General features: G+C 40.2%; 1 protein-coding gene and 2 pseudogenes across 1 annotated transcript; 2 read left to right on the top strand and 1 right to left on the bottom strand.

The window, feature by feature from the left end:
* The first annotated feature begins 1,343 nt into the window (after positions 1-1,343).
* LOC101677378 lies at positions 1,344-1,701 on the top strand (annotated as a pseudogene).
* Positions 1,702-6,621: 4,920 nt separating this feature from the next.
* Positions 6,622-21,643, top strand: CTXND2 (cortexin domain containing 2). Its single transcript, XM_045083111.1, has 2 exons — positions 6,622-6,895; positions 19,895-21,643. The coding sequence occupies exon 2, from the start codon at positions 19,968-19,970 to the stop codon at positions 20,133-20,135; it is 168 nt and encodes a 55-aa protein (XP_044939046.1). The 5' UTR covers positions 6,622-6,895; positions 19,895-19,967; the 3' UTR covers positions 20,136-21,643.
* LOC123392964 lies at positions 10,572-10,670 on the bottom strand (annotated as a pseudogene).
* Positions 21,644-24,382: the final 2,739 nt, after the last annotated feature.

Below are 24,382 nucleotides of genomic sequence, written 5' to 3'. Positions count from 1 at the left end.
ATCCTTTATCCAGAAACCCTATTCCTGGAGGTTAAAATTTTAAGGAAGAGTAATCCAGATTATTTGGGGGGTGGGCAGAGACTAGAAACAGAAAATCCACTTAGGTAAATAACTACTACAGAAATCCAGGGGAGGGGCCCCTGGGTGGCTCAGTGGGCCTCTGCCTTCGGCTCAGGTTGTGATCTCGGGGTCCTGGGATCGAGCCCTGCTCAGCAGGGAGCCTGCTCCCCCCACCGCCCCCTCCCGCCTCTCTGCCTACTTGTGATCTCTTTCAAATAAATAAATAAAATCTTTAAAAAAAAAAATCCAGGGAAACAATTACAAGGATGAGACATAGGTCAGTGAAGCTGAAAAGATAATGATTGCCATAAATACTGTTGTGACAAAATAAGGTTTGCCATGGGATTCTATGCATAGGGAGTGAAAGGAAGTGGTGATGTCAAAGAAAGCTTTTGGATGATCTCAATATCAGAGACTGGTGATGCAGGAAACAGAGGCAGAAGAAAATTTATTAAATTTTCTTATTGCCTACAGCCCATCGACAAGTCCTTGAAATAGTCAGAGTGACTTTATTCTAGGAACTCAGCTGCCTCCATGCTAATACTTTGCTAATACTTTACTAATAGTTTGCTAAGGGTGAAAGGCCATCTTAGCCCAACCCCCAAGATCCTGTAAGTCTACCTTAACATATAAAAATTACTGTGGAAACTTCCTTTATCTCTACCCGCCAAGATACATATTGGCAATCATCCCCCAAGTATATGACCCACCAATATACATCTGAAGGGTCTCATGACTTGGGTTTTACTAGACAGTAAAAAATGACCTTTTCCAAACAATAGCTAGCCCCCTAAAAGTCCTGGAAACCTTCCTTCCAAAATTCTTTAGAGACTCACATTCTCCCTAACCCCCTCCCAGTGTGAAAGTTTATAATAGGCCACTCCTCATGACCCTGGTGTAGATTTTTCTGCCCACAGGTCCTATCCCCATGGTTTAATAAAATCACCTTTTCCACCAAAGACATCTCAAGAATTCTTTCTTAGCCATCGGCTTTGAACCCTAATGTCTTTTCCTAACTGGAAGTTCAGGCTTCTTTGGTTGAAATTTATTTGTTGGATTGGTTGGTTGGGACTTCCAGGTAAAAATGCTTATTAAGCATATGAAATCATAGGGCATCTTCCCAAAAGAGAGATTGGGATCTAGACCTAAAGTTATGCATTAGTGCAAGAGACTGTAGTTGCAGAAAATGACAGCACCTTAGTTAAAAGAGATAAGCAAAAGGACGCAAAGAATGCTTCATGAAATACCTGTTTCAGGCGTCTGAGAAAAGTCAACTATTCAAGATGGAAGCAGAGATCAATAAGATGGAACTTATGTTCAGAAAGCTGACTCTGATCTGGATTATATTCAGTACAGACTGGAATATGAAATCAAGACTAATCATCCTGATACAACAGGCAAGAAAAATCCCTCTATACTCTTAAAAGAATTGTTAGCAATAAAGTCTCAATATCAAGCTTTGCAAGCACACGTTAAACCAATTGCTGTCAAGCAGAAAGAGACTAAGAGCTGTGTTTGTGCTACTGTTCTTAATGACCATAACACAACACTACAAAGCAACCAGACCTGGGGCTATCACCATGGACTAAAGAAGAGAAAACTGCAGCAGAGCAATTAAAGTCTCACACATCAGACTTATGAAGAATAGACTTGCAAAAGAGAACTCTCATGGAGAAGAGATCCACTCCAGAAAAATTTAGGAAGGTGTCTTGTTAGCACTTAATGACTAGAGGTGGGGGGATGGCAAAGGAGAAGGCGATTTGGCTTGAGTGATTAGGTAGTTGATACCTTTCACAAAAGAGAGCCGTATAGAAAGGGAAGATATTAATTAATAAAGTTCAGCCAAAAAGATGGAATGGGAATCAAGGGATTTTTAAAATATATGCACACATACTTAGTCTTATAATTTCAGGCAAGGAAGTTTCTTTTTTTTTTTTTTTAAGATTTTATTTATTTATTTGTAAGAGAGAGAGAGTGAGAGCGAGCACAGGCAGACAGAGTGGAAGGCAGAGTCAGAGGGAGAAGCAGGCTCCCTGCGGAGCAAGGAGCCCAATGTGGGACTCGATCCCAGGACGCTGGGATCATGACCTGAGCCGAAGGCAGCTGCTTAACCAACTGAGCCACCCAGGCGTCCCGGCAAGGAAGTTTCTTAACGCTATTTTGCATCTGTTTTTGTGTAACTGGGATAGCATAGATGTTCTGACCTATTGTAAAAGAATATTTATGTACTATCAGTCAGTCAAATGTGAATGGACATGCTTCAGAAATTAAAGGATAGAAAAGAGAGAGAAAAATATCTGTTTCAGATGATGGAAGAAAGAAAAGAAGACGGAGTCTGGAAAGAGCAGGACAATATAAGCCAATAGAGTTTCAAGATAAAAGAGTTTGGGCAGCAGCACATGTTCAGAGATGAGAAACAAATCTAAGGAGAGTAGATGGAGTGGAAACCATGGTTCAAGTGAGTGAGGAACGTATAGAAAGTGAGTAAATATAGGCAGATAGTTAGCATATGACACTTTTTCAAGAAACATGGCAATGAAGAAAAACTAATCAAATGGTACCTGGGAGGCGAGGTAGGATGGGGTAGGAATAGAAAATTATGTCTTGTGAAAGTGGCAAATTAAAGATGAAGAAAATATATATGCCCAAGAAAACAAGTAAGACTGGTGCTGGGGGAGACAAGGAAACAAGTTAGGGCTGTGTGTGGAAGTATTACTCTCAGAAAAATCAAGGCACCTTTTTAGAGAAAATGTGTATAGACATTTTGAAGTGGAAGAGGGAGAAGCTGACAACTCACGTGCAGTGGCTTTGATTCTCAAAGAATAATAATAAGTCAAACTGCCACGAACAAGAGGTAGAGATGGTGTTGGTTCTAGCTTTAGAGATGTGCGTAATTTGGGGAAGTGTGTGACTAAAATTGTATGAAGAAAAAGGTATAAATGTTCATGAAACTACGGAGCATTTCTCTGCCAACACCCAGAAGCTAGAGGAAAGAAAGTAAGCAGAGGAATTACCCAGAATTGGAGTACTGATTGACAAATTAGATTAGTATCTTGAGATGGAAGATTCTAGAGCCCCAGAAGAAGGAGATGAGACAGGGAAACAAGAGAAGCTAGAAGGAGTTTGTTGGGCTGAGGAGAGAGGTTAAATTCTGGAAGCTGATGTTGACAGCAGCTTCAAAAGTGAAGGAGTGGGAGTAGCAAAGGATGGGAAATGAGAATATGTATCCAAAAAAATTATAAGTAAAAATATATTGTTAGGACGCCTTTGTGGCTCAGTCAGTTAAGTGTCTGCCTTCCACTCAGGACATGATCTTAGAGTCCTAGGATCAAGTCCCACATTGGGCTCCCTGCTCAGCAGGAAGCCTGTTTCTCCCTTTCCCTCTGTCCCTCCCCCGGCTTGTGCTCTCTCTCAAATAACTAAATAAAATCTTTTTTTTTTTAAAGATTTTATTTATTCATCAGAGAGAGAGAGCACAGGCAGACAGAATGGCAGGCAGAGGCAGAGGGAGAAGCAGGCTCCCTGCCGAGCAAGAAGCCCAATGTGGGACTCAATCCCAGGACGCTGGGATCATGACCTGAGCTGAAGGCAGCTGCTTAACCAACTGAGCCACCCAGGCGTCCCCTAAATAAAATCTTTTAAAAACAAACAAACAAATAAAAGATGAATAGCCCTATGAATAGAAGGCATAGTATAGGTATAGGAAATCTGAGTAAGATATACAAACAATAAAAACTCAAATACCATAGCAATTAGGGAAATGCAAGTTCTTAAAAACTGAGATGTTATTTTTACCTACTAACTGGACCAATACTTTAAAGATTGAGAGTAACGTATTGGCGGCACTATGAAAAAACAGGCACTTTCATACCTAGTTTGCACATTGCAGTAACCTTTTTAATGTGTAATTTGGCAGTACCTATTAAAATTCTACCTGTTTATATCCTACAACCCAGCATTTATATTTTTAATATTCTGAGGCATTTATGTCACAAAAACTTTTTCACAAATGCTCAGAGAAATATGTGCAAGGTTAGCCATTGCAATGTTGGTACACTATTAAGAAATTTTAAACAACCCAAATGCAGCCTAATAGTGAAAATAAATCAGGGATATGTACATAATGGAGAACTTGCATACTTAGCAGCCATTAAAATGAATGAAGCGGATCTAAAGGTATTAAAATGGGATGATGTCCAAGGCATACTATTAAATGAAAAAAGCATAAAATAAGTATTGTCTGGAGCACCTGGGTGGCTCAGTGGGTTAAGCCCCTGCCTTTGGCTCAGGTCATGATCTCAGGGTCCTGGGATCGAGCCCCCGCATCGGGCTCTCTCCTCAGCAGGGAGCCTGCTTCCCCCTCTCTTTCTCTCTGCCTGCCTCTCTGCCTACTTGTGATCTCTCTCTCTCTCTGTGTCAAATAAATAAATAAAATATTTTTTAAAAATAAGTATTATCTTATAAATAATAATAATTATACTAAATATATAAATTAGAGTTGGAGAAATCCACCAAACTGTTAATAGTTTATCTCTGAAGAGTGGGATTAATAGGAGATTTCTACCTTTTCATAGTTCTGTAATTTTAATGTGCTATGACTTTATATTACCTCTATAATTATGTAAAACAGAAGTATAAAACACACACAAAAAAAGAAGTATAAAACAATTTTAAGATTCATCACTAAACAAACAGTAGCTGTTATAATGGGCCCCAAAGCCTGGTTTTGCTTCAGACTTTAGTTTTCCCTACCATGGAATTTGTGATTGTATGCTCAGGGGCAAGAGAAATTTAGAAATTAAGAAACTGAAAATATATTTAAATTGCTACATTTCGTATTATTTGGGAAGATGAAAGTGAGAACTGGAACCATACTTCATTCTCCATTCTGTCCCCAGCATCTAGCACAGTGATATATAACAGGCATGAGGAAAAAATTATTAACTATAGAACCTCTTTTAGGAGAGTTACTTTTTTTTTTTTTAAAGCCCCACAGAACTTTTTTTTTTTTTTTTTTTTTTTTTATTTGCCAGTGATAGAGGGAGAGAAAGCGAGCAAGCACAGGCAGACAGAGAGACAGGCAGAGGGAGAAGCAGGCTCCCTGCCGAGCAAGGAGCCCGATGTGAGACTCGATCCCAGGACGCTGGGATCATGACCTGGGCCGAAGGCAGCCGCTTAACCAACTGAGCCACCCAGGAGTCCCTAGGAGAGTTACTTTTTAAAAGTGTGATAATATTTTGAAAATGTATCTAAATTCAAAAAAAATGTTTTGAGTAGTTAATATGTACATGGTATAGTTTGAGACACTCAATTCCCCATCTTAGAGCCCTGGGTTATATCTCTCCAGAACTATTTTGTATATTTATAAAGCATATTGTACATACAGACAGAAAAGAGTGTGTGTGCACCTACCTTGGCATGCAGGTGTCCCATAGAATTTTTTTTTTTTTTTTTTTTGGAACTGCATAAAACCTTAGAGGATGGGCATCTGGTTGGCTCAGTAGTTAAGCTTCTGCGTTTGGCTCGGATCATGATCTTGGGGTCCTGGGATCAAGCCAGGTGCTTGACTTCGAGCTCTTTGCTCACCAGGAGTCTGCTTCTTCTTCCCACTCTCCCTCTATGCTCTCCCAGTGTCTCTCTCATAATAAATAAATGAAATCCTTTAAAAGCAAAAACAAAAAAACCTTAGAGGAAATGGTGATAAGTTTTGCATTCAAGGTATATGTGAGCATGTATAATACCTAATACTAAGTGAAATAGTTTTGACTTTTCTGATTCAAATGTTCTAAGTAAACTCTTTTTTTTAATTTTTTTTATTTTATTTATTTATTTATTTTTAAAGATTTCATTTATTTATTTGACAGACAGAGATCACAAGTAGGCAGAGAGAGGCAGGCAGAGAGAGAGGAAGGAGGAAGCAGGCTCCCTGCTGAGCAGAGAGCCCAACACAGGGCTCCATCCCAGGATCCTGGGATCCGAGCCGAAGGCAGAGGCTTTAACCCACTGACCCACCCAGGTGCCCCTATTTTTTTTTTATTTTTTTTTAAGTTTTTTATTTAGTTAGTTGGAAGGGAGAAAGAAAAAGCAGGAGAGGGGAGAAGGTCAGAGGAAGATGCAAATTCCCCACGGAGCAGGAGCCCGATGCGGGACTCGATTCCAGAACTCAGGGATCATGACCTGAGCCGAAAGCAGTCACTTAACCAACTGAGCCACCCAGGCACCCCTAAATAAATTTATGATTTTTTCCAGGAAAAGAGATTTTAAAGCTTCACTATCTTGTTGACAAATAGTTCTCAAATTTGAGCATAAATCACAGTCCCCTAGAGGGGCTGGTTAAAGCACAGATACGCGAACACCTCCAAAGTTTCAGATTCATTAAGGCAGGAACCCAAGTCCAAGAAATAGCATTTCTAACAATTTTCCATGTGATGCCACTAATCCAGAGAACCACTGCATAGACCAAAAACTGGCTCGTGACCCATCTTCTCCCACTCACGTGATCCACTTACAGGGTATTACTTAAGCCATTAACCTTGGCTGCCCCAGTCCTGGCAGAGCTGTGGAAATATTCTTCTACTGACCTGGGCTCCAATTTAATCTAGTGGGATCATTTTCTCACTCACTATGGGAGTGTCTGAAACTTGATCTTGTTTTAGCTGAAGTATTCATGAAGCTTCTTAGTTCAGCGTGAGAGTGGGGAAGGGACAGAGCTACCAACCACTTGCCTTTTTGTAAGAGTGGGTTGATAAAAAGGGGAGAGGCTGCCAAGAGATGGGCTTGAGTAGGAGGAGACTCGCCTGCCAACAGCCAGCCTTGGATATCACTCTCTCAAAAGGTAAATAACTGTCCGTATTATCTTTCTGGTGAAGTTTTTCTGGGAATAATTCCAACAATTCTTCTGAGTTTCATAACACTTCTCTACAAGCCTGGGGAGTACTTAGGGAAATGACTGGGGGAAGTAAAGAAATTTTTCTTTCCTCAGAGCTTTTTTGGAAAAGTGAAACTTTAGGTAAGAGGCACAGGGTGGTTTTGAGGCAAACTGGGGGAACCTCTGTTGGTCTCATCGCCTAGAGGATGTCTTTGATTTTAGGAATTATAAGAAGGGAGCTTCATTTTTCTATTTCCTCACAATCATCTCTCCTTTTTTTGTCTTTTAAGATTGTATTTATTTTATTTGATACAGAGATAGAGTGAGAGCACAAGCAGAGGGCAGAGGGAGAAGCAGGCTCCCCATTGAGCAGGGAGCCTGATGTGGGGCTCGATCCCGGGACCCTGGGACCATGACCTGAGCTGAAGGCAGACAGTTCACCAACTGAGCCACCTAGGGATCCCAACCTCTCCCTTTAGAGTAAACTTATGTCAATGAGAGAAAAGCTGTGTCTTTTTAGGTAGTTTTGTTGTTGTCTTCTTTTGTTTTTTTGTTTGTTTGTTTGTTTGTCTTTAAGAAATATAGGGCAACAGATGGGGAAAATGAAGTGATTTGGAAAGGAAGGAAGGATTGGCAGGGGCAAAGGAAAGAAGGAAAGGAATAGAAGAGGGACTGATCTTTCCAGGAAGTGTTAAGTGAAAGGTGACAAACTTCTGCTGCAGATTTATAAATGCTGTTATTCTGCTTCCTACTTGAGCAGTTTCAGATTTTATATAAACCCATAAATTCATGCCCTCCTCCTTTTCCCTATTATAGTTCCAAGCAGTACTCCTGCTCATCTCAAACAAAACAGGAACCCTTTTTCTTAAAATATTTATTTATTTATTTATTTATTTATTTGAGAGAGAGAGTACAAGCAGGGGGAGAGGTAAAAGCAGAGGGAGAAGGAGAAGCAGACTCCCTGCTGAGCTGAGAGCGGGAAGCGGGACTGGATTGCAGGACCTGGAGATCACGACCCGAGTGGAAGGCAGACACTTAACCATCTGAGCCACCCAGGGGCCCCAGGAACCTTTTATTTTTTAAGATCTTATTTATGTATTTGTCAGAAAGAGAGGGAGCATAAGCAGATTCCCCTGCTTGTGAAGGGGCTGAGCAAGCACCCCAGCGCAGGACTTAATCCCAGGACCTTGGGATCATGAACTGAGCTGAAGCCAGATGCCTAACCAACTGAGTCACCCAGGTGTTCCTAAAACAGGAACTTTAAGAACAATTTAAAAAATTCTAGGCCCGGTCTTCACTTTAGAAAACATATTTTAGATTTACCATGGTATCTGTCACTTGAATCTGTCAAGAAAAGTGATTTTGCTTAAGAGGTCTTAGAAGAAAGGAAACTGGATATCCAAGGCTACAATAATTTGTGATTTTTGAAAAGATTTTTATTTATTTATTTGACAGACAGAGATCACAAGTAAGCAGAGAGGCAGGCAGAGAGAGAGGAGGAAGCAGGCTCTCTGCTGAGCAGAAGCCCGATGTGGGGCTCAATCCCAGGATCATGATCTGAGCTGAAGGCAGAGGCTTAACCCACTGAGCCACCCAGGCACCTCTATTTTTTTTCAACAAGAATGTATTTTACTTTTTGAGGTGGAGAGAGGAAAGATACCAGCCTAACCATAGCAAAATTAGCTTACTGGAATTTGGCAGTTATGAGTGAGAGGTTTAAATAAGTAAACTAGAGACCTTTCATTCCAAGTTCAGGAATTCAGATTTAATTAGAAAAGGAGAAGAAGAATCACAAATGACCTGATGTTTTCCAATTTCCAGAAGCTGAAGGTTTCCATCTCTCTATAGCATCTGAGACTGTTGACAATACCCCTCCTTGAAATTCTCTCATCTGTTCAATTTCATGACTCTACACTCTTCAGCTTTTCCTACTTATAACTATTCCATCTGTGGTTTCTTGATCTCTTTCCAATGGCGTAAAAGTAGACATTCCCTTGTTTTGAATTCTCCTTTGGCCACCTCATCTACGTCTACGATTTCAACTACCCTGCACTTAGGTGACTCAGCTCTAAAGATCTTGCTTTTCTTTACTTCTAAACTTCAGTCCCACATTTCTGCCTCCTGAGCATATCATACCAGTACCTTTAAATTCCCTTAAAGGTATTTTAAGTCCCTTAAAATATCTGCTAATTCCTAAAATAAATAATTCTATGAATGACAACATTTCAGCCATCCAAATTCAAACCCCAGAGTTTTATCATTTTCTTCTTCCTACCACTATATGTCCATTTAACTTATATATCATGTAAAATCCTCTTTCTCATCCATTCCTTCCTTCTTGTAACTGTCATCCTAGTTTATACTTTTGTTGCCTTTTACCAAGATGGCTACAACTCCTAATTGTTTTTCACATATGGTGTCTATTTCCTGTATCCAATATTTTTTGTATACTGTCGCTAGTTATCTTCCTAAAGTATGGCTTTGATGATTTACCTTTCTTCAATAAACATGAATTGTGATTGCTTAATATGCCAGGTACTGATCTAGATATTAATTTATTTATGTAGGTAGACTGAACACCTCCAATGTGCCAGCCCTGCACTAAGTGCTGAAGCTATGCCTCCATGGGACACAGACTTAAGGTTTAGAGCTCATATTCCAGTTAGAGTCAGTGGAATGTACAGTAAGATATGGCTGCCACTCTCATTTATCTGCTCAGTGGTTCCCCATGCCTGGAAGAATAAAATTCGAATTCTTTTTTTTTTAAGATTTTATTTATTTATTTGACAGAGAGATCACAAGTAGGCAGAGAGGCAGGCAGAGAGAGAGAGAGAGGGAAGCAGGCTCCCTGCCAAGCAGAGAGCCTGATGTGGGGCTCGATCCCAGGACCCATAGATCATGACCTGAGCTGAAGGCAGAGGCTTTTTTTTTTTTTAAAGATTTTTATTTATTTATTTGACAGACAGAGATCACAAGTAGGCTGAGAGGCAGGCAGAGAGAGAGAGCGAGGAGGAAGCAGGCTCCCCACTGAGCAGAGAGCCCGATGTGGGGCTCGATCCCAGGACTCTGGGATCATGACCTGAGCCGAAGGCAGAGGCTTTAACCCACTGAGCCACCCAGGCGCCCCTGAAGGCAGAGGCTTAACCCACTGAGCCACCCAGGCGCCCCATCGAATTCTTTTTTTTTTAAGATTTTATTTATTTTAGAGAGAGAGAAAGAGAGAGAGAGCATGAGTGGGGTGAGGGGCAGAGGGAGAAGCAGACTCCCAGCTGAGCAGGGAGCCCAATGTGGGGCTCGGTCCTGCGAATCATGACCTGAGCTGAAGGGAGTCACTTAACCAACTAGACACCCCTAAAATTCAAATTCTTTATGCTGACTTTCAAGGATCATTATGATTTTTTTTTCTTCATAGTTTTTAGTTAAATTCCAGTTAGTTAAAAATATGGAATGATTCTGGGCGCCTGGGTGGCTCAGTGGGTTAAGCCGCTGCCTTCGGCTCAGGTCATGATCTCAGGGTCCTGGGATCGAGTCCCGCATCGGGCTCTCTGCTCAGCAGGGAGCCTGCTTCCTTCTCTCTCTCTCTGCCTGCCTCTCAGTGTACTTGTAATTTCTCTCTGTCAAATAAATAAATAAAATCTTAAAAAAAAATATGGAATGATTCATAAATTTGTGTGTAATCTTTGTGCAGGGGTCATAGTAATCTTCTATTATTCCAGTTTTAGCACAAGGCTCATTATGATCTTATCTCAAGCAATAGAAGTATAGTACCTAGATGAATAATCTTGAGTTCACGTGGGTCTTCTATTCTGCATTGGGCACCGCATTTTATTTTATTTTAAATATTTTATTTATTTATTTATTTGACAGACAAGATCACAGGTAGGCAGAGAGGCAGGCAGAGAGAAAGGAGAAGCAGGTTCCCCACTGAGCAGAGAGCCCGATATGGGGCTGCATCCCAGGACCCTGAGATCATGACCTGAGCAGAAGGCAGAAGCTTAACCCACTGAGTCACCCAGGCACCCCTGGGCACCGCATTTTAAAGTGGGATATAAACACACGAGATTATTTTCAGTGGAAAAGGGCTAGAGTGATAGATCATGTCCTCTGAGAAATGATTAAATCATGAAATGATTGAAGAAATGAGTTAACAAGTATTTGAAAGGTGTCTCACATCCTGAAAATCCTGTGTGTGGAAGAGATATGTGTTACCCTATATGGTCCTAAATTAAAAGTGGAGCATGCTAAGGAGACCGATTTGGCTCAATGTAAAGAACTATTTTTATTACTGTATCATTATTTACAATATCCAAGATATGGAAGCAACCCAAGTATTGGATAAATAAAGAATATCTATATATTTATATAGATACATTATATAGATATGAAGAATATAAGTATACACAAATATAGATATATAATCAAATATTACTCAACCATGAACAATAATGAAATCTTGCCATTTGCCACAACATAGATAGACTTAAAAGATGCTATGTGGAGTGAAGTAAGTCACAGAAAGACAAACACCATATCATTTTTATATAGGACCTAAAAAACAAAACAAACAAAAAGCAGAAACAGACCCACAAATACAAGAATAAACTGGTAGTTGCCAGAGGAAAGGGAGGTGAGGAGATGGGCAAAATGGGTGAAGGGGAATGGGAGGTCCAGACTTCCAGTTATGAATGAATAAGTCATGGGGATGAAAGGCACAGCACGGGGAATATGGTCAATGGTATTATAATAGTGTTGGATGGTGACAGATGGCAGATACACTCGTGGTGGGCATAGCATACACAGAGAATTGTTGAATCACACTACATTGTCTACCTAAAACTAATAACCTTGTGTGTCAGCTATATTTCAATTTAAGAAAAAGAAAAGAAAAGAAAAATAAGTACTTTTAAAGAATGGGCCACCTTGGAAGATAGGCACTTCTGACCCCTAAAGGCCCAGGAGGAACTTACTCAATAATTAAAGCACAGACTTTGCAGAAATGATTAGAAGGCTAACGCCACAACATGACTTTTAAAGGTTCCTTCCACTATGAGATTCTATGATTTTATACCTTTCATTTTCATGCATTTTGAGCTTTACCATACTGTATTAAGCAGTACTTCCCCAAAAGTTACCATGCTCTTTTGACTCCATCACTCTTCCTTCATTTAAGTGTTCTTTCCTTATCCCAGATTGAGCTCAGGCATCACTTTTAGAAAGAGTCCTATGATTAATATTACCCCATCTGAGTTTGTTCATCAGACGAAGGTCAAGTTGTACATTCTCTACACCCATGAGAAGCAGAGTGTTCCTTCTGACACTGGTCTCCACATCAACAAACATTTCCTACTGAGTGCAAGCACTATGCTAATCTAAGCTGTGAAAAGTTTAAAAAATCAAAACATGTAGATTTTTGCCCTCTAAAAACTGCAGAGAACAAGAATTCCTGTCTCCTCGAAGGTCCTTCCAGCTAGACTAAGAGTCAAAATGACATGAGACAGTATATAACAGGAGAAAATCAAATTTAGTAAGTGTATATAGGGAACTCCCCATAGACATGGATTTCCAAAGGCAGGCAAGATGAGATATATAGGTCATTCTGAACTACAGAGAAGGGGGTAGGGATCTGGGATTTCCGAGGAAAAGAATGCACTTCAAAGGGTGATAAGAAGAGCGGATGACTCTTATTTTGGGAAAGACCCTCAATTTAGATTTTTCTTCGTGGTTGAGAGAGACAAAAGTTTCTCTTGAGCCCACAGAGTCTCAAGTGCCTTCAGCTCTGAATGATCCACTTGCCAAAGTGACACAGTGGGAGGAGGGAGCTGTCCTGAATCCCTTCAAAGCTTGTATTTATGGAAGAATATCAGGTTAGTTGTTGGCTCATGTATCCTCCACATTCCTACCAGTCTGAAGCCTGGTCCCGGGACCCTGGGATCACGACAGGAGCCAAAGGCAAATGCTTAACCGACTGAGCCATTCACCCACCCTACCATCAACATTAGCATATACCTCTGTGCTCTTTCCTTTAGATCATCTTCCTGCCTCTCTCCCAGAAGTAACCATTACCATGAATTTTTTGCATCACACCTTTGTTTCTCAAAAAATAGATTTGTCACATATGTATGTATCTCTAAATAGTTTACATTGTTTTGAGATTTATAAAAATAATGATGTATACAATTTTCTGTAATTTGCTTTTTTCACTTAATGACATATTTCCAAAGTTCACCCATGTTCTCAGATGCAAACTCTAGTTTGTTCATTCTTTTTCTTTTCTTTTCTTTTCTTTTTTTTTTTTGCTGCTTATAATATTCAGCTGTGGACTATGTCACAATTTATATAATAATTCTCCAGAAAGTAGTCATTTGAGTTGTCTGGTTTTTGCTTGCACATACGATGGTACAATAGCATTGTTTCTTTTTAAAGATGTATTTATTTATTTGAGAGAGAGAGGGAGAGAGAATGTGCACGGAGCACGTGCTGGCAGGGAAGAGGGCAGAGAGAAATGGAGAGAAGCAGACTCAGCTAGGTGTAGAGCCCAATGTGGGGCTCCATCTCATGGCCCTAAGATCATGATCTGAGCCAAAATCAAGAGTCTGATGCTAAACTGGCTGAGCCACTACCCAGGTGCCCTCACAATAGCATTGTTTTACATTTCTCCTGGTATATGTACAGAAGTGGAATTCCTGGGTTACGGAGAATATGTAAATTAAACTTTACCAAGTAATGCTAAAGGGTTTTCCACAGGGGATTTTACCAATTTATACTCCTGTATTGCTGGTAGGCTACATGTAAGAGTTTCAAGGGCACTTGGGTGACTCAGTTGGTTAAGCATCTGCCTTTGCCCCAGGTCATGATCTCAGTGTCCTGGGATCTGGCCTGAGTGCGGCTCCCTACTTCGTGGGGAGTCTGCTTCCCCTTCTCCCTCTGTGGCCCCCACTACACATGCTCTCTCCCTCTCTCAAATAAATAAATAAAATCTTTTTAAAATTTTTAAAAGAATTTCAGATGACTCACATTCTTTTTTTTTTAAGATGTTATTTATTTATTTATTTGAGAAAGAGAGAGAGTAAGCTGAGGGGGAGGGAAAGAGAGAGGGAGAACCCTTAGGCAGAATTCCCACTGAGCATGGAGTTGGAGATGGGGCTCAGTTCCCTGGATCCCAAGATCATGACCTGAGCCAAAATCAAGAGTCACCCACCCAACTGGCTAAGCCACCAAGGCACCCCAATACTCAAATTCTTGCCAACATTTTTTGTTATCAGACTTCATAATGGTTAGCAATCTAGTGGATAAAAAATTGATATCTGTATTTTCATGATTACTAGTGAAATTGAACACCTTTTCATGTATTTATGTACCACTTACAATTCTTTTTTTGTGGAATGCCAGTTCATGTATTTTGCTAATTTTCCTGTTGAGTTATTCATGTTTTTAAAATTAAGTTGAATGAGTTTTCGTCTAATTTTGGATACTAATCCTTTCTTAGAAACATGTTTGGCAAATATCTTCTCCAAGTTAGTGATTTGTATTTTTACTTACTTTACAGTGTCTGTGGTGATCAGTGTGGTGGTGATCAGAAGTTCTTAACTATAAAATTGGTCAACTTTTTTTAATATATGTTGTATTATTTGTGTCTTGTTTAAGAAATCTTTTCCTACATTTTCTTCTAAAGGTTTTTAAGTTTGTTTTTGACATATAACTATAAACTCGCTTTTTTATTTTTAAGGATAGCTATTTTCCAGTATTACTTACAAAATAGTCTGTTCTTTTCCTGTAATCAACAGTGCCCTTTCTGTTATGATTCAAATTTCCTCAAATGTGTGATTGTTTCCAGGCTCTTTCTAGTCTGCCAAATGGCTTATTATGTATGTCTACACATAAACTCCACTGTCAAAAATACTATGGCTCTATAATAAACTTTAATAACTGATATGGGAAATGTCCTCACCCTAAACTTTTTTTTCAGAATGTCTTCTTTATTTTTTGGCCTGTGAGTTCCCATACACACTTCAGAAAATTAGTTTGTCAGTTTTCTCAAAAAAACCCTGATGGGATTTTGGTGAAATTGCATTATATCTGAAGATCAACTTGGGGAGAATTAACAATTTTACCATATTGAATCCATAAACATGGTATATCCCTTCATTGATCTAGGTGATCTCTTAATGCCTTTTAGTAAAGTTTGATAATTTCTTCCACACATGCCCTGTTAAAATTTTCTTAGATTTATTTTTAAGCACTTTGTGTATCCTATGTCATTGTAAATAATGGCTTTTCTGAAACTACATTTTCATATTGTTTGTTGTTGGCATTTATAAGTGCAATTGACTTGTGTGTCTTATCCAGATTCTTGTGCTTATTTTTCATATTTTCCTTGGAGTATCTATAGACAATGATAACTGTGTATAATGGGTTATTTTTTCCTTTTAATTATGCTTTTTAAATTTTTTTAAAACTTTTTTAAAGATTTTATTTATTTATTTGACAGAGAGAGAGGACAAACAGAGGGAGTGGCAGGCATAGGGAAGAGAGAGAAGCAGGCTCCCCACTGAGCAGGGAGTCTGATGCAGGGCTTGATCCCAGGAGCCTGGGAATGTGACCTGAGCAGAAGGCAGATGCTTAAAGAAGTGAGCCACCCAGGCACCCCCTAAATCCTTATGCTTAAAAAAAAAAAACCAAAAAAACAAAAAACTTATTTTACTCTGCTGGCTAGAATGATGTTGAATAAAAGTGAAGAATGTTTTTGTCTTATTACTGATTTTTTTTTTTTGTCTTATTCTTGATTTTAAAAGAAATCTTTCAGGGCACCTGGGTGGCTCAGTCCATTAAGCATCTGACTTCAGCTCAGGTCATGATCTCAAGGTCCTGGGATCAGCCCTGAGTTAGGCTCTCTGCTCAGTAGGGATTCAGTCTTCTTTTCCCTTTGCCCCTCCCCTGACTTGTGCTCTTGCTCTCTCTCTCTCTCTCTCTTTCTCTCTTATAAACAAATAAATGATCGCACCCAGGTGTCTCAATTGGTTATGTGTCTGCCTTCGGCTCAGATCATGATCCCAGGATCTTGGGATTGGGTCCCTCATTGGGCTCCCTGCTCACCTGGGAGTCTGCTTCTCCCTCTTCCTCTGCTGTGCTTGTTCATGTTCTCTCTATCTTAACTTGTGTCAAATAAATCAAATTTTTTTTAAAAAGTAAAAAATTACTCTTTAAGATAAAGAAATGAATGAACGAATGAGTGAATAAATAAATAAATGAAATCTTTCAACATTTGGCCGTTAAGTAGAATGATTGCTATACATTTTTGGTTAATACCCTTTATCTGGTTAAAGGTGTTCCATTTTATCCTTGTTTTGCTAATATTAATATGGGCATTTTACATTAGTATTGAATTTTTACTTCTATCCAATGCTTTTTTACAACCACTGAGATATTTATATGGTTCCTCTATCATATATATATGATATATATGATGTCATTTATAGATTTTCTAACATTAATTACACTTGCGCACCTGTGATAACTCAAACTCAACTTGCTATTTGTATCCAGCAAGGTTTATATCAGATAACAGAAACCATTCTAGGTTTTTCAAGTAGAAATAGATTTAATACACAGAATTAGGATGCCTTTAGTATTACATGACCAAAGGCCCAAAAAAACTCAATTCAAATGGGATTAAGCAATACATGCAAAAATACAGTTTTGGGATGCCTGAGTGATTCAGCCAGTTAAGCAGCTGCTTTCAGCTCACATCATGATCATAAGGTCCTGGTATCTGAGTTTCACTTCAGGCTTCTTGCTCAACGGGGAGCCCACTTTTCCCTCTGCCTGCCATTCCCCCTGCTTGTGCTCACTCTATCTCTCTCTCTTTGATTAAAAAATTTTTTAAAAAATAAAAGGGTCAACTTTAAAAAAGTATAGATTTGCTAAGTGTTGGGTGCAGAGTTCTATAGATGTTCAATAAATCAAGTTTATTATTTGTATTATTCAAATATTCCTTATCTTCACCGATTTTTGCCTGGTTAACCTAGTAATAATTGAGAAAGATGTGTTGATTATTGGGGTGCCTGGGTGGCTCAATGGGTTAAAGCCTCTGCCTTCTGCTCAGGTCATAATCCCAGGGTCCTGGAGGGTCCTTCATTGGGCTCTCTGCCCAGCAGGGAGCCTGCTTCCCCCCCCGCCCCTGCCTGCCCATCTGTCTACTTGTGATCTCTGTCTATCAAATAAATAAATAAAATCTTTAAAAAAAAAAAAGATGTGTTCGTTATTCACTATAATGACATTTTTAAAATATTTTATTTATTTATTTGACAGAGATCACAAGTAGGCAGAAAAGCAGGAAGAGAGAGAGGAGGAAGCAGGCTCCCTGCTGAGCAGAGAGCCTGATGTGGAGCTCGATCCCAGGATCCTGGTATCATGATCTGAGCTGGAGGCAGAGGCTTTAACCCACTGAGCCACCCAGGTGCCCCTATAATGACATTTTTAATCAATTTCTCCCTATACTCTTATTTTTTTAATTTATCTTGAGACTATTTTATTAGGTACTCATAATTTAGAATTGTTACATCTTCCTGCTGAATTTTACCCTTTATCATAACCTATTAATCCTCTCTACCTCTATGAATGCTTTCTTTTCTTTAATGATTATTTATTTATTTGAGGGAGAATGTGTGCAGGCAGGCACGGGGCAAGGGGGTGGGGAGAGGCAGAGGGAAAGGGAGAGAGAGAACTTCAAGCAGATTCCCTGCTGAGCACAGAGCCTGACTCCAGATTGTCACTTGACTCCCAGGACCCAAAGATCATGACCTGAGCTGAAACCAAGAGTCAGACACTTAACTGACTGAGCAACACCTCACCCTCAGAATGTTTTCTATCTTAAGGTCTATTTTGTCTTATATTAATACAAGGTCTCAGCTTTCTTTGGGTTATTATTTACCTAGTATACTTTTTTGTATGCCTTTTACCTTCAATATTCCCATGTCTTTAAATTTTAGATGAGTCTCATATGCAGCATATAGCTGGATTGGGGTCACAATCCAAAAATAGATATTTATCATTTTTTTCTCTACCCAAATCAAAAAATGCTCTTATTTGAAGAAAATCTTCCTTTATGTGAGTCAGTAAGAGACAGAACCTTATTCCCACTATAGACCCTCCCGTGGTGCTTAAGGTGCTGGTACATAACTCAGCCTTGACCAGTCAGATGCACCAGCCAAGGGACTGGAATATTGAGTGATGCAAAGGTGACTCAGTTTATAGTTCAAGCAGGGCAGAAGCAGCGACTTCCAATGACACTAGCAGTGGTGCTCAGCAAAATCGTCCAGTACCAGCAGTGCCCTTAACCAGATTTTTCCTGTGCTGACCTTGGCTGTGGTTTCCAATGCCTCCTCTCTCTTGATTTCTGCCGATAAGACCAGTTCTACTTCATTCTGGATGGGACCTGGTCTCTGCAATAAATACTTTTATGCTTAGGTGAGGGAGATTGTCTCTGTTGCTTGCAAACAAGAATCTTGACTAATACAAAAGTATTCTTTCTTCCTTTGGAATCGGGAGGAAGAGATACTGTGAAGAGGGCATATGAGAGGTCGGGATTTGTTGGAGCCATTCTTGCTACCATAGGGAAGTCAGCCTGTATAGAAAACCAGCACAGAAAAAGGTGAAAGTGGTAGACATATAAAATCAGAACCCTGATAACAACTTGAATCTCTGGATCTAATGATAGCTAAAGTTAGCCTTACTCTGGACTTCTGCCTCATAAGTTAATAAATTCTACATATTGTTTACTATCACTTATGTGGACTTTTCTGTCACTTACAACCAGATGCATCCTACCTGATTCCTTTTCATTCTGCCTTTGAAATGGAATCCTTGGGACGTCTGGGTGACTTCACTGGTTAAGTGGCTCCCTTCTGCTCAGGTCATGATCCTAGGTTCTGGGGGGATCGAGTCCGGCATTGGGAGTCTGGTTCTCTACCTGCCGCTCCCCCTGCTTGTGCTCTCTCTATCTCTCTGACAAATACATAAATACAATCTTTAAAAAAAAAAAAAATGGAATGCGGGGCGCCTGGGTGGCTCAGTGTGTTAAGCCGCTGCCTTTGGCTCAGGTCATGATCTCAGAGTCTTGGGATCAAGCGCCACATCGGGCTCTCTGCTCAGCAGGGAGCCTGCTTCCTCCTCTCTCTCTGCCTGCCTCTGTGATCTCCGTCTGTCAAATAAATAAATAAAATCTTTTTTAAAAATTAAAAAATTAAAAAATGGAATCCTTTGCTAGATTCTGCAATAGGCTCTTAACTGCTCTTTGACTTCTCTTCTTTCTTTCCTAGTTGAACTTCTTATAAATGACTTAAAATTTTAGTGTCTTCGTTTTCTCACTGTCCTTTCCTGCTCTATCCACTGAGAGAGAGAGAGCGCACAAGCAGAGGGAGCGGCAGACAGGCAGGCCGAGGGAGAGGGAGAAGGAGGCTCCCTCTGCTTGTGCTCTCTCTCTCTCTCTCACTCTCTCTCTGTGTCAAATAAATAAATAAAATCTTTTTAAAAAGTAATAAAAAAAGAAAAATAATTTTATGTTTATATAGTCTTTATGTTAAGACTCCAGAACAAGTTAATTATAATAAGTACTCAGAATTTGAAAAAATCATAGAGAGGGATTTGGACTTAACACAGAACTGGGATATTTAAAACAGTTTTACCTGGATCTTACAGGGCCAGGAAGTCCCAGCTGATGTCTGAGTTATATATGTTTGCTCATGTTCTGCTTTGGAGTAATTTTCCAACAAGTTTGTGCTTTATGTGTGTATATATTTTGAAAATCACTCATACTAACTTCATCAGTTTCATAAGCGCTTCTTAAATAAATCTTGCTATTTTGTTTTTGTTTTTCTAAGCCCTCTTTGGTTTTAACATAATGTTATTAAGAAAACACATACATACACATGCAAACCAATAAACTTTGTTTTGACCCCTTTTGTCCAGGAATATGACAAACCTGAAGATATACCTGAGGAGGTAGCTACAGCTGAACCAGGGTAAAGAGGCGTGTGTTCCCATGGATGATTCAAACCTGTCTAGCAGTGTTGATGTAGACAAAGGCTTTGCCATTGCCTTTGTTGTCCTTCTATTTCTGTTCCTAATTGTGATGATTTTCCGGTGTGCCAAGTTGGTGAAGAATCCCTACGAGGCCAGCTCCCCAACCACGGAACCATCTCTGAGCTGAACTATGAAAAAGCCTGATAGACTCTCCATCCCAGGAGATTTGAAATCTACTGTACAGATATTTAGGACCCAGACTTCATATTATTTCACCTCTCTATGTGTCAGCCTTCTCATTCTTGCATTCCACAATAGGCACATGAGGGTGAGTTGAAAATCACAGAAAGGATGAAACACGAGCCAATTTATATTGTTCCTTTTCAGGGAAATAGTTACAAAATAGGATCGAGACAGGCTGAACTCATTGATTAAAATAAGGCCATGGGTTTCAACTCTCCAGTATCAAGTGTCCTTAAGATACAATAGTTGGACATAACTGTATGATGTAGTGTAATACAATGATACTTGGTGAGTCCTACCGAAAGCCAGAACTCCTAAAGGCAGTATTAGGAGATGATCCCTTTAGTTTAGCAAATATAAAGCCAGCAGGAACAAAGAGTCTAAAAAGACCTTTTAAAAAAGGACCTTTAAAAGGACCTTTAAAAAACCTTTAAAGGACCTTTAAAAAAATTTTTTTTTTAATTTATGCATTTCTTTGAGAGAGAAAGAGAGAGAGAGAGATGAGTGGGGCAGGAGCAGACGGGGAAGGAGAAAGAATCCCGAGCAAACTCGTGCTGAGCACGCAGCCCTACTCTGGTCTCAGGCTCCATAAGGGGCTCAATTCCACGACCCTGAGATCATGATCCCAGCCGAAACCAAGAGTCAGAGGCCTACCGACTGATCCACCCAGGTGCCCTTAATAGGAGCTTTTTAGTGTGTATGGTTTTGTAAAATCTGCTGCCTTTCTCAAGTGGGTAGAGCTCTGTGACAGAGGGGGAGTCATTTACCTTTAGTGAATCCCTCATTCTTTTTCACCCCACAACACTTCATCTATAAAATAACATCTAGGAGATTGAAAAGGGGCCCTCCAAAAGATACAACCATGTCCTTACCCTTGAACCTATGAAAGTGACCTTATTTGGTAAAAGGATCTTTTTTTAAATTTTATTTATTTGACAGAGAAAGAGACCACAAATAGGCAGAGAGGTAGGCAGAGAGAGAGGGGGAAGCAGGCTCCCCGCTGAGCAGAGAGCCCAATGAGGGGCTCAGTCCCAGGACCCCGAGATCATGACCTGAGCTGAGTGGAGAGGCTTAACCCACTGAGCCACTCAGGTGCCACTGGTAAAAGGATCTTTACAGATATAATTAAGGATCTCAAAATAAACATCCTGGATTATCTGGGTGAGCCTTAAGACCAAAGACAAATGGCTTTTATAAAAGACAGTAGAGATGATACAGAAAGACAGAGGAAAATGCCATGTGAAGATGGAGGCAGAGACTGGAATCACACAACCACAAACAAAAGAACCGTTGGCTGGAACCACCAGATGCTGGAAGAAACAAGGGAATATTTGCCTCAGAGCCTTTGGAGGGAGCTCAGCCCTGCCAACACCTTGATTTTATTTTTCTTTGAGGTTTTATTTATCTATTTGAGAAAGCGTGAGAGAGAGCATGAGAGGGGAGAAGGTCAGAGGGAGAAGCAGACTCTCTCTGGAGTCTGGAGCTGGGAACCTGATGCGGGACTGGATCCTGGGACTCCGGAATCATGACCTGAGCTAAAGGCAGTCACTTAATCAACTGAGCAGGTGCCCAATACCTTGATTTTAGATTGCTAGCCTCCAGAACTGTGAGAGAATAAATTTCTGTTGTTTTAACCAAATGAGTCTGTTGTAATTCATTATGGGAATCGCAGGCAACATGTACATAACACATGGTGATGATGGTAGTGGTTATCATCATCATCCCAGGGATCTTTTAAAAGAAAAGGAAAGGAAATAATAGTCTGTACTCTCCAAAGTCTGAAGTTAGGGAAATTTGGTATAGTAGACTATAGCCAACTGACAGGAAAGTCCATAAGAGAATTCACTGGAAGAAAGAGGGCAGCGAGGCCACGGACCAAGACCCAACACAGGTCTGGCTGAAGAAGATTGAGTCTGGCCCAGTAAGTAATAGGGATAGTGACTGTAAAAGCTCTCAGGCTCAGCCATGCTGGCCAAATGTTCTGGGCAACAGGGACCTAGCACGTGACTGCAAATTCAGAGAGCCATAATCTTGGAATCTAAGTGTGGGGCATCACTGTGTTTGTGCAAGGACTTGGACTAGCATGCAGTCATTTCAGAGGTGACATGTTTCTCATGGACCATGCTGAACCAGGCTTTAACACCCATACCGAATGGTATGGAGACATAAACCTACCATAAGCACTGTTAGTAGAGACTTGATCATTGACTCTGTTTCTGACTCCTGGAAACAGGATTGCCCACTCCTTGGCCTGAGTAAGTCCCCAGGGTTATTTGAAAATGGAGGCAGGGGAACCGCAGGTTGGCAATGTGGTACTAGACTTTGCCTTCACAAGAACTCTCTTCTGGTGCTATACTGGTTAAACAAGGAAAGAGAGAGAGCAAGGGAGGGGGAGAGAGATGATTTGTACACTGTTTCAATAAAAAGAAATTCAGGACAAAATGCAGAACAGAGTCAAAGGCAAGCAGATTAAGATTGATGTCAGTGCATGAAGGCTCCCATGTATCCCCTCCAGGAGCTCAGGGGGAACTCACCTTTCCCCCACCTTCTAAAATAAAATGCAAGCATGATTAATGAGAGCATCAATATGCAGCTGCAAGAGAATCACAGGTTTTAGTTTCTACAGTAACCTAAGAAAAAAAATGCAGCAGCCAGAAGTGAATTATCTGTGGAAGAAAAGAAAGGAGGACTGACCCAAGGCCAACCCACAGGTCTAATGTGCATGCTCTTCAGGGGAAAGGGCAGATTAGCCACTGGTCAATAGAGTGTTTCCAGTCTCTATGGCTAGATCGTCCTTGCTGTGTGGATTCAGGGAGTTGCAATCCACATACTTTTGGTTTCTGTGGTTTTTTTTTTTTTTTTTTAATTGTTGTTGTTGCTGGTTTTGCGCAGGGGTGGGGGGGCAGGGTTTTTATTGCTCATATTATCTCTGTTAATCTGATGTCCTTAAACATTCCTTTCACTCACTTTAAACTGACAGCTTACAGGTGTAATCAGTCTGGGAAATTTTATTGGCCACTTTCCAGTGTTTAAAACCTATAAAGTGTGTGTCTGTGTGTGTTGGGAGTCCCAGGATCATTCAAGACCCAAATCAGACTCCTTACTCAGTAGGGAGTCTGCTTCCCCCTCTGACCTTCACCCTGCTCATGTTCTCTTTCTTGCTCTCTTTCTTTCAAATGAGTAAGTGAAATATTTAAAAACAACAACAATAACAGCAAAAACATTACTGAAGGGTAAAAAATGCAGGAAGTTCCTAGATGCTGTCATGTTTCCCAATCCTTCTATCCTAAGGTAACTGCTATTAAGGTAGCTTGTTTTTGCACACATGAGGGTGTATCTTTCCAGGCATGTTCCTTTCCTTTTAATTTTTAATGTAATAATATTGAATGAACTATCTATTTTCATGCTTCAAAATTCAAAAGGTATAAAACAGTGTACTGTGAAAACCCTTACTCCCATTTTTGTCTGCCACCTTCCATTTGCCTTCTTCTCAATGAGTATTAATCTCTTATGTATCCTTCCAGGGATCTTTCATGTATACGTAAGAAGAAAATGGTTTTAAAAAAAAATTTATTTATTTATTTGAGAGAGAGAGAAAAAGAGAGAGCATGAGCAGGGGGAAGGGCAGAGGGAGAAAGAAAAGCGGCCTCCCCGCTGAGCCGGGAGCCTATCCCAGGACCCTGAGATCCATGACCTGAGCTGAAGGCAGGTGCTTAATGGACTGAGCCACCCAGGTGCCCCAAGAAAAAAATTGTTTGAAATTTATTATTTACACAAATAACAGCAGCTATATACCATTTTCTACATCTGCTCTTCTCACTTAGCAATTTATTTTTTAAGATTTTATTCATTTATTTGATGGAGAGAGTCAGCATGAGTCCGCAGAGCAGCAGGCAGAGAGACGCTGACTTCCCACTGAGCAGGAAGTCAGTGACTTGGGGCTCCATTCCAGAACCTTGGGATCATGACCTGAGCTGAAGGCAGACCCTTAAACAACAGTGCTACACAGGAACCTGACTTATATATTTTAAAACTAGAAGTTCATGCCTCTTTTTTTTTTTAAGTCTACTTATTTAAGTCATCTCTACACCCAATATGGGGCCCAAACTCACAACCCTGAGATGAAGAGTCACACACTCTCCGCTGAGCCAGTTGGGCACACTGTGAAGATCTTACTTCTAAAACCCCTTC

The sequence above is a fragment of the Mustela putorius genome, unplaced genomic scaffold (assembly GCF_011764305.1).
Source record: "Mustela putorius furo isolate JIRA1106 unplaced genomic scaffold, ASM1176430v1.1 tig00000695_pilon_pilon_pilon, whole genome shotgun sequence".
NCBI lineage: Eukaryota > Metazoa > Chordata > Mammalia > Carnivora > Mustelidae > Mustela > Mustela putorius.
The sequence above is the reverse complement of the archived record's forward strand: the minus strand, read 5'-3'. Positions and strand labels throughout refer to the sequence as shown.